This window comes from Anomalospiza imberbis, chromosome 6, assembly GCF_031753505.1.
Source record: "Anomalospiza imberbis isolate Cuckoo-Finch-1a 21T00152 chromosome 6, ASM3175350v1, whole genome shotgun sequence".
In the NCBI taxonomy this organism is placed as follows: Eukaryota; Metazoa; Chordata; class Aves; order Passeriformes; family Viduidae; genus Anomalospiza; species Anomalospiza imberbis.
The window spans coordinates 52479154-52490044 of record NC_089686.1 but is presented as its reverse complement, the minus strand read 5'-3'; the positions used below and the strand labels follow the sequence as shown (position 1 = coordinate 52490044).

General features: G+C 38.6%; 1 protein-coding gene across 2 annotated transcripts in view; it reads right to left on the bottom strand.

Moving 5' to 3' along the window:
* Positions 1–969: 969 nt before the first annotated feature.
* The window catches only part of PRMT3 (protein arginine methyltransferase 3), a 54410-nt gene continuing 44488 nt past the window's right edge, over positions 970–10891 (bottom strand). The window contains exons 14-16 of one of the 2 annotated variants that reach the window (XR_011000254.1): positions 10675–10762; positions 2236–2545; positions 970–1607 (exon numbers count right to left, since the gene is read on the bottom strand). Coding sequence is in view for 1 of the 2 variants with exons in the window: in XM_068194176.1 (XP_068050277.1) it covers positions 1498–1607; positions 10675–10762 (198 nt within the window). In the remaining variant the exon portion in view is untranslated. The remainder of the gene's footprint in view (positions 1608–2235; positions 2546–10674; positions 10763–10891) is intronic. The other variant, XM_068194176.1, reaches the window with a different exon arrangement.

Here is a 10891-nt window from a genome sequence, read left to right as displayed (position 1 = left end):
ACAGTCACCATCAGATCAATGTCCACTTGTATATTTGAAGTTCTTTGAAAATCCAGTGCCTTTATTAAATGACCTCCTCAGGCTTTACATTAATGGAAATATTTTCAGAACATTTTCCTTCTGGCTAGATGATACCAAATCCTCAGTTCTTGGCAGAGTTGGTTTTTGGGGGGATTTATTTATTTATTTATTTTAAAATAGCATTTACACATTTTCAAGCTTCTTTTAACTTTTAGCCCTGCAACCCAAAGCTACACAAACTCTCCACTGGGCTTTGGACTGCTGTCACTCTGCATTCTTTTTTCTTCTCTTCTTGCCTTCTACAGCAATATTTACACATACACAGAATCTGCAGAAGTATAAAAAAATTCAGATTGGAGGGGCCTTGAACAAGACCAAAATGGATATGTCACCAAGCTAGACAAGTGTTAGCAGCTCACCGAGACTCACACATGTTTATCACTGTAGAGCATTCCCATTTCTCAGATATTACTGGGAAATAAAATTTGCATCTTTGACTTTTTCTGTGTGTGCAATCGTCTCATTTTTAATGAAGTTTTTTATAGTAAAGCCTATTCTGAAAATAGATAGAATTTAAGAACTGTGTGCAGTCTCATTTGCATAAATGGAGGGATCTAAAATCAGTACCTGAGCATTCCTTTTATGTGAGCTGAGCTCCTGAACATCCATATGCTAATCAGGACATTTAAGGAGCCTAAAGGGAATTAAAATGAATACCTACATGCACACCCCCCTCCCTTGAGTGTCCAGTGTTTCTGTAAGAAGCCAAACCAAACCCACCCTTCCAGCAATTGCTTTTTGTTACTTGTGTTTTTCCTAAAGCTGCTAATATACACACTTTCATCCACCTATGCCCCAATAGGTTAGTAGAGAAAAAACTGTAGGCATAAATAAATGAGCCATTACAGGTTAGACAGAATTTCCAATTACACAGAAGGAATGCAGCAATTGCATTATATATCACACTGGGTTCATTTATTTAGACAAATGTAACTGAAATGAGTACAACTTTTAAACTGCAGAAGTGTAGTAAAAATATTCTGTTGCCACAATCTTGCAGTTGGAATTCAAAAATTATTCCCATTGGGATTTTCCAGCTACTGTTGAGGTGCACTGACACATGACTTAGCTCCTTCTTTCACAAAAAAATACTATACAATGATTTTGCCAGTGGAAGAATAAAACATTATTGAGATATCATATTTATTGTTCCTTACAGCAAGACTTCAGGCTCATTTTTTCTCATCTAGAAAGTCTCAAGTAACCCAAACCAGTCTTTCTTGCTTTCCTTACACCATGTGAAGCATCAGGATCTGATTTAGTCATAAATCTCAGCTCTAGGTAATTTTTCCATATTCTTGTGTGAGCACACAAACACATAAACCCAAGAGTTTACCATTTTTGGATATTCCAGAACAGTTATCAGCAGTCAAATGCAGCATTTGAATTAAGCCCCTCTCAGACATGGACAGAGCTTCACTGAAGGCTGTACATCTGCTGGGTGTCCTTCACTGAGAGGGTGATGAAGAGGGACCGCGGATCCTTTCTGTTTTTGCGGACTGTGATCTTTCCTCTCAGGGCCTCTCCTGAAAAAACAAGAAGGAATTTCTCTGGTCACAGTATTGAATGTGAAGCTGTTCCAAATTAATCAGAATTTTAAAAGTCTACAGAAGTTTAAGTTTTCAAAGCTCTTGACAACAAACCTAAGTCAAACAACTGCAGTTAAACCTGGAGACATGCCAAGTTGTGGCTGATGCTTCACTTCTCAGAGATCCACCCAAATTACTGATAATGCCAAATATTTCACTTGAGGTTGGGGAAAACCACTCTAACCCTTGGATATATTCACCATCTTGGACTAAAATGATGAAGTCACTAAAGCATATTCCCTCCCTGCTGTATGGGCCATGTGCTCTGTGTTTGCACTGCATTTCATTTAAATTCTGACTGGGTATTTTTTTAATCTGACAGGAAACTATCACAGAAATCTCTGTGGCATTTCAAGTATATATATTATTAATTGCAGATTTTGTTTTACAAAGTGTCAGTGCCATAACATTTGATAGGTATGTCCTTCAGTTACACCCAGAGCAAATGCTTTTACACAGAAGGAAAAAACCTAATCTCAATTTCTTTTCAGTCCTTACTAAGACCTTTCATTTAAGGAACATTTGTAAATTAGGAATATGCAACCCACAAAATATAAACACACACATTTGTAAATGTGTACATTTAGGAAATCCACTGCTGAGCCACCTCATCCCACCATTTTTAACCTGGAAGAGCTACATCCTCACAGAGGATTCTGCTGAGCACATTACAGCAGGCTATGATCCCAATCTACAGCAGGAAGTTCCCTGCTACTCTTCCATCAGACCTCCCTTGCCTCATTCACCTTCATCACTCACATCAGCAACATCCACTGCTGCTGCTTTTCTATCTCACTGGATCCAAGGTATTTTCCAGCTGCTCATTACTTACCGTGATTTTAAAAGCCACTGTTAATATCCTGTTAAAACGCTTTCTTATTGCAAAAAAGAAAACAAATAGCAATTTCAAAACGAAGCTGGTTTCAAATTCAGGAAGCATTTTGGAGGTCTCCATTTGGCACAATTCTCAGTTGCATTCACAAACAGTAAACTGATAGAAAGTCCAAGTTATAAATTATAAATGCAGGACATTTTGTTAAAGGTTGCAGTACAAATATCAAAGAAGGCTTATCTACAAGAATAATTGTAGTACCAAAGATCAGAAGAAAAAATTTTGGGTTGTTTTTCATCATGTAACAGTTAGCTGGAGATTCTGCTACAACCCCTGTGCAACTTTGTTATTAGAAATCAAAAGACTGACATAACACAATGCAACTTGCAGAGAATTGTGAAAACAGATTATTTAAACAGAGACAGGTTTGCCGGAGAGAAGGACAAGATAAAGAAAAAAAGGTATTATAGTCTCACTCCAGCTAGGAAATTTAACCTGATTTGAACACACAGATTTTCAAAACTGCTACAAAATGACCTATTTTATTTATTTTAACATCCTGTGATTACAATTCAGTAAGACTAAAGAGCCTCTGTAAACTAAAATTCCATGATTTCAATTGATCCACACTTCAATCTTCCAATTTAAAACATTAATACAAAACAATAAAAATGAAGCAAAAACTTAAATATAATTTCATAAATAGCTGACTTCAGAGAACAGAACCTTTAGATTCGGTTTGTAAAGACAGTTAATGAAACAAAGCAATCCATTCATTTTCCCCAGCTATTCCTTATGCTGCAGCCACATTAAATGTGCTTTTCTGAGCAGCCTTTTCCGAGCGCTGAAGCAAACAACAGCAGTAACTGAAAGGCAATTCTGAACAATTAATCAATGTCATATAGATAGAAAATGACTGATGTTTTCCCCCATTCTCTGTCCTAGGAACTGCCTAAAGGAAGCTGTCTCTGGGACTCAGCTGCATCACCTTGCTCTTATCACATTCAGCTGAATGCAAGTAAACCACACAGTGCCACTGCAGTTTGATTAGGACAAAACTGAATCCATTACCATCCCTTCCCTGCATTTTTATTATCCCCCAGGGAGTCTTTAAATTTTCCCCAAAATGGAAAAAGCAGAAGAATTCAGGAAAAGTGCTGTGTAAGCTTGGCTAGTACAGGAAAAAAGACATCCCTATGTCCATCCTGACTCCCTGTCACATAATGCATGTCTGATTGCACCTGTGCTCTGGACACTTGAACCAGTTTCTTTTGATTCTGACTTTTACCACCAGTAAAACTATAAGCAATTGCATCTGTCATTTATGCCTGTGCTATACAATCACACATGGGGCCAGCCTGCAGTCTGTGAGCCATGGTATCTCTCAGTGCAGAGATCCAGAGTGTTCAGGCCCAATAAATCATGGGTTTTCAGTCTATAAAAGATTTGATCAAAACCAAAGATTCTACACAGTCCCTTGCATGCATATCCATAACATCCACTTAAAGCTTGGAATGACGCATGGCAATGAGCTTGTAATGTGAAGAACTACGCTGCCTTTCAATACAACTTGGTGTCTCCTCCCTCTTTGATCCCAAAAAAGACTCAAAAGAGTTACCAAAGGCAACCAGCAATCAAGGTCTTTCAGGTTTCCTTCTTTTCTTTCCCTGGAAGAGTTTTATGAAGCTAACAGTGGGACAAGTAAGAACACAGAACTCAGACCATTATTTATTCTGAACACCATTAAAATTTAAGAATCTTATGAAAGAGCTTACTGGAATTGTTTCAGAGAGCTGCTAGAAAACTGCAGTGAGCTTTGGGCTAAACACACTTTAACTACTGCACTGCTGGTGAAAAGTACATTTACAAATCCCCTACACTTAAAGAACCACTGGGGGGGGATTTGTGCCTTCCCAGTCACAAACCAGCACAATTTGATACCGCTCTACACAGCAAAGTTATCCTTGCTGGAAGCTGACAATTTAAACATGATCTAGTTTAAATAACTGCACCCTCTATCTAATGGAACACTGACTTCTACCATGCAACAGGAAAAACAGGAAGTATCAAAAGCATTACTATGGGTAGAAAATGGTTTCCATATACCACCTATCTTCTGACAATGGAAAACAAGGAAAGACTGAAAGAGTTTGTGGTGGGACCAAGAGCATTTCCCTTAAACTCAGGAACTTATCCTTGATCTTCCGATTCATCCTCTTAAACTGCAGGCACCTGCAGCTGTGCACAGACTGCCACCTTCCCCTCTGGCCACTTCTCCTACTGACTCTCCAATCCAGTATGATACAACAAACAGTTTCTGTTCTGAGCAGCAGCCACTGCCTTTTGGTATCATCCATCTGACCTGTGATACCCTTCTTCTGGGCTGGCTACTCTAATCAACTGTTTGCCAACTCCTTCTGTTGCATCGCTGTTCACCCTCTGCTGAAACTATCCTGAGGGTCTGTCTTCTCCATGCATGCTCTGAGTATATTCTCTGAGGATTTTTTATACCATATTGATACTTTTCAACTGCTCAAGACAACCCAGGAACGAGGCTGCTGCAAAGAAGTCTGCACTGCCAGCTGAGCAAGTCAAGCCAGGCTTGTGTGGCTGCTTAAGGTAACATGTGTGCACTACAGAGATTCCCAGATAGCTCAGGCATCACAAAGAGCTGCCACAGGGAATGATGAAAGCCAGGCCCTCCACAATGTAGAGCTGCGGTGGCCAAACTCACTCACCTAGAACTAGCTTAATTCACCACTTTTTATAGTGGAGATTCTAAACTGTATAGCCTTGTCCCAAGCTTTCTCTCAGCAGTGTGACAGAATTCTGAGAAAACCAGACGGTTGTTGTTGTTTGAACCATATTCCCTTGCAGCTAAAGAACTTGCAAAGGGAGGCATCCAGAATAGCACATCTGTGTCATCAGTCCATCCAAGTTTTCCTGTCTAAATATGGATTTCTATTATCTTTCCGTGAGACAGAACAGCCATGAAAAGAGATACTCTCAATTTAGTGCCCTGAAACACACACCTAAAACTGTTCCTGAAAAGTCAGCATGATAATTTTAAAATGGAGATTTTGATAAATACAACATAAGACTTGCCAGTCTTAGTGTGACCTCAAAATTCAGGTTTTAAAATTTACTAGATTTAAAAAGCCAGCATCATTTTTGGAGGTGCTACTTGTAAATAAATGAGACAGATTTCTATAGACACCATGCTGCAGCTGTAGACAGGCAAAACAGACACTAAAATCTCAATTAGGAGCCAAATTATCCAACTGGGATGCACAAAATTGAAGTATTTCAGTATAGGATGAAAACGTTCAGACAGATTAATCGTGCCAGTGTTGTTTTCCTACTTTTAATAGTGCTGTCTAAGTAGACAAATCAACATTCTTTCAGTTTGTAAACTTACAAACAGCTTTCCAATTACATAGACTAGGGAGCTAAAGATAATCAAGAATTTTACAGGAGCTTAGTCATGTGAGTTTCGCTCCAGCTTTGTTGTCCTATATCCCCTTTAACACCACAGAAAAACAAATCAAGGTTTTATTTTCACTGCAAGGCAGTAGCAAGAGCACACAATGTTGACAATAGGCTGTTTTATTGCTAATAGAATTTGCCTGCATACAGAGCTGGGTTTTAACTTAATGCATTGTTACTGAAAAGATTCCATGGGCCCTTGAAAATAATTTTTGTAAGCATTTGATTTATTTAGTAAATTCTTGAGACAACCAAATGAGAATGATGTAATTTTTTGTTTGCTTAGCTGGAGTATTTCAACAACAACAAAAGGAAGAGACTCATTTTTGGACCATGAAGGAGAAAAAGATACTGCTTTGGCATCTCAATTTCAGTCTTCAAAATAAAGACATGTTCAAGCTATTAAAAGGGCTCTAAGAGAAGGTTTGTACTCTGTAGGGAGTCTACAATACATCACTGTTTTGTCTGAGAAAACCCAGGATATATTGCTTCTTTCTCCAGTTTCTTTAATTTTAATTGCTTGCTAAACAGTTAAAGCATATCCAGCATGCTGATGCTATTTTGTTTTACTTGACTGAAAATCAGTTTCAAGACTCTTGTCACAGTCCATGAAGAAGAAAACTGGTTTTTCAGAACACATGAGTAGTAAGAGGTTATCCCCCACTCACACATTATATCTAAATGAAGTGAACAGAAACTGGCCATTAAATATATCAATTTGCATATATCCATTATATACAAAGCTACCTACCACAGGTATCAAGCTGAAACTCAGCAGCAAATAATCAGTATTAATTAGGTGTAGATTTTTTTGCCTCACTGTCCAGACCTTTGGACCCAGAATTAACCTCTCCCACTTCATCCCAGAGATGTACAAACACTGTACATAGAGTGCAGGCTGCAGCAGGACCAGCAAAGGAGGCAGGATGAGCTCTAAGACCCATCCTTTGGCTTGTAACTGCTTGATTCTGCTATCATTAGAATAGATCAAAACATTCAGTCCTTTTTATGGCTGAGAAAATAGATCTATTTTTACAACAAATACCCTGGCATGAAACAGCTGAGAAAATTAGCTAGTTCACACTGCAGAACAAAACAATTTTGCCATGGCATAAAGGAGCATTTTCCAGTTAAATACCCAGCAGGTTTGGATATCTGAAAGCTCAACCTCTTTTACAGAGCAAAATCAAATACAATCAGTGCTTTATAACCACTCCAGATATGGCCCCAAAAGCTATAAAGCATCTGATAAGGGACTTTTCGTTAGCTTTATTATTTTACTCAGAACTAAAAATCTGAGGGAACCATTTTTCTTCACTGGGGTAAAACAGCCACTGCCTGTCTGAAAGATGCTTTCAAAACATGAAAACATTTAAAATGTGTTTTCCACTAGCAAATTCTTCTTTCACAACCTATTAAAAAGCTACAAGTGAATGCCATCATGGTAACACTGGTCAGATAATATTGTAAGACTCAAACTGCATTATTTCTGTTTATTTTCCAACATTTACTAGAAAAAAGAAGAGTTTGTCTTGACCAATGGCATTCTGGCCTGTGTCAGCAGTAGTGTGGACAGCAGGACCAGGGCAGTGACCGTCCCCCTGTTCTGGGCACTGCTGAGGCCCCACCTTGAATCGTGGGGTCAGGTTTTGGCCTCTCACTGCAAGAAAGACTTTGAGGTGCTGGAGTGTGTCCAGAGAAGGGAATTGAGCTGGGGCAGGTTTTGGAGCACAAGTCTGATGAGAAGTGGCTGAGGGAGCTTGCGGGGGCCCAGCCTAAAGAAAAGAAGGCTCAGGGCTCTCTACAGCCTTCTGGCTCTCTACAACTCCCTGCAAGGAGCTTGTAGCCAGGTGGGAGTTGGTCTTCTCCCAGGTAATGAGCAACAGGACAAGAGGAAAGAGCTTCAAGTTGCACCAGGGGAGGTTTAGATTGGACATTAGGAAAATCTTCCTCATGGAAAGGGTTGTAAAGTACTGGAACAGACTGCCCAGGGTACTGTGGATGTCACCCAGTGACATGATTTAGTGGTGTCCTTGGAAGTGCTGGGTTAATGACTTGACTCAATGATCCTGAAGGTCTTTTCCAACCTTAATGATTCTATGAATATATTTAGTCAAAAGTGCATCTTCTTTGATGTTTCTCCAATTGCCGTAATGTATTTCTGAATCTAAGAATTTATACAGAGACCTGTTGAATACCAGTAAACACAGAGATGGATGGAAAGGTTTCAAATGATGCAAATATGTTTAATCTAATACAGTTACTTTTGCCTCCAGTTCACTTGCATTGAGGAAAGCCCTTCTGAAGACAAGGCTTCCCGAAAAGCTCATTGCAGTCAGAGTGGAGCGCGGTTCAACATGCCAGGCTGAATGGAAGTGGTAACAAGAAGTGCTAATTCATTAACAAGTGGGACAAGAGAAACAGCTGGAAGTGCATGTTGAAACAGACTGCAAAATGAGCTTGACCAGTTTGTTTAGTTGAGAAAATGGAAAGACTGAAGAAACAATAAAATTTGGCAAACCACAAATTATCAAGATGAATATTCAAGTCACTATTTAGACAAAGAGAAGAATATAAAAAAGGAAGATAGGGAAATCTGTACTTATAACAACATGTCTTGGAGAGACAGATTTCTGGAACAATGAAAGAAAAGGATCAAAGTCAAGAGATCAAGATGGGGAATGGTTTTTCCAGAAAAATCATGTAAATTAACATACATTCCTATACAAGTATCAGGAAACAACTTCTGCTTGATGAGCTTATGTCATCAATGACCAACAAATATCCCACAGAAATTAAGACTGGGAGTACAAAAGGAAAGGAAATTACATCAAGAGTTTCTCTCAATCTTCTTGATCACTAGAAGCAAAAGGCAGACAATCCTAGATTTAAGTGGTAATTTCATATAAGATATAAAACCAGAGTGAATTGGCAAAAGAATGGGAAAGGGGAACTCAAATAATTAAAAAGAGAAGGAGACAGGCAGAAAGAAAGAGAAACATAGCTGTAACAAGATTTGTTATGGGAATAATGTTAAATAATACAAGCTAGTAAAAAGGAAGGAAGGAGTTACAGCTCAAGTGATCTTGAAGGTCAAGTTGGTTGTGTTCATACAACCAGAGCACATCATTTCTGCAGTTGCCTTCAGAAAGTCACCACACCTAGACCAGAACTCTAGGCTGGGGCACACCTCCCAGTAATTTCACACAGTTGAAAAATGTCAGATGATCTCTGTAATATGAAATAATGTGCATATTTTAATAAATGTCATTGCCCTTTTTAAAAATTCACTCTATGACATTGAGATTTAATGAGCAGCAGCAAGGAGATCTTAGTCAGCCTTGTCTAGAAAGAGAATCTGAAGAGAACATAAGCCAAGTACGAATGCACCAAAGCATAGGTGCACCACAAGAAGTGAAAGGACTTAGGAAAGTGCAAATAAAAATTGTTTAAGAATAAAAAGTCAAAGCATGAAAGACAGAAGTGATTTGTCAGATATCACAAACCTCAGTGCCTCTAGGAAAGAAGCTCCTGGTAAAAAGTTGCCATGCCTGGTAGCTGGAAGAGGCAACTGTAAAAGCAGTTCAGTTGAGTGCAGAAGCATCCACACAACTTTTTCTGTGCTTTACCCCCAATATGTCTGATCTATTTACAAACTGTTCCAGTCAGGGCCACACATTAACCATGAGTTTATTAACTGACCAGCAGAAATGAGCCCCATTCTGAGGCTCCTCCTTTGGTCCTGCTAGTCTGTAAAGAAAAGGGGCTCTCAAAGACAACTGATTCATCAGTGGGTGCGCGTTCAGCATTGGGGAGTAAATATCTGGTGGCCAAATGGATACAAATAAAATAACAACATAAAAATATAACTGCTTCATTTCCTTGGATTGTAAAAAGTCTGTGAGAGTCTGAAAGAAAGTTCTACAGGCGTAAGAGGTTAAGAACTGTTTCATGTCCATCCTCTTGCATGACCATTCTATGAGGATCATGGATATACTTGTGTCTGTAAAGCAAGGAATATTTGACTACTTGTACAAAATGTGCTTTCAAGACTTCAAGAATAGAACTAATTAAGCCACTAATAAGCATCACTTTATAGTCTTCAAAACCTCACCTCAACAGTTTATCATCTGAAATTTGCTTAACCCTAATGACAACGAAAACCCTTCTACTTGCATCAAATTCCAGGTGAAACTTATTACAGTACTTGTAACCGCACTGTAGCAGATATAACCTATGCACATATTCATGATCCCTTTAAATACAGGACAGTTCAGGAGGGCTACAAGGAATCCTGCGCAATCACTTGACAAATTTGATACTTCAGAATATTAGTAATGTCAAAATTAAGAGAATGTCAACAGGAGTGTTCTGGTTCTTATATTTTCTTGTATCAGAAATGCTTTGATACAGAACTTTTCTCACCAAAATTCCTATATGCAGCTATACAAGTGTAAGGTATATGCCCACTCACACGGTACTTATGCATACCTTTATGTGTAATTTTAAACAGAATTTTGTACACAGATACTTCCCTGGTTTGATGAGACAAAAAAATTCCTTCAACAGCAGCTGAAAGATTTATTTACTAGTTCTTTTTGACATTTATGTAATTTTTGAAGTATTTTATATCTAGATTTAATGGTAACACAACCATTGTTGCACCCCAACTGAATTTAAATATACCTGCTTCTACAGGAATTGGCTTTTCCAGGAGAAAAATCGTCTGTTTCCAGTGTGTTTTGGTACACTGGGGACCAGTTGAAAACAAGACCTGCAATGGGAGAGTTCAAGAGTTTGATTAAAAATAATATTTTTCATATCACACCACACCAATCAATTACCAAACAAAAGCACACGAAATCTTTGCTACAGCCAAATCGACTCACTGCCAAACACCTTG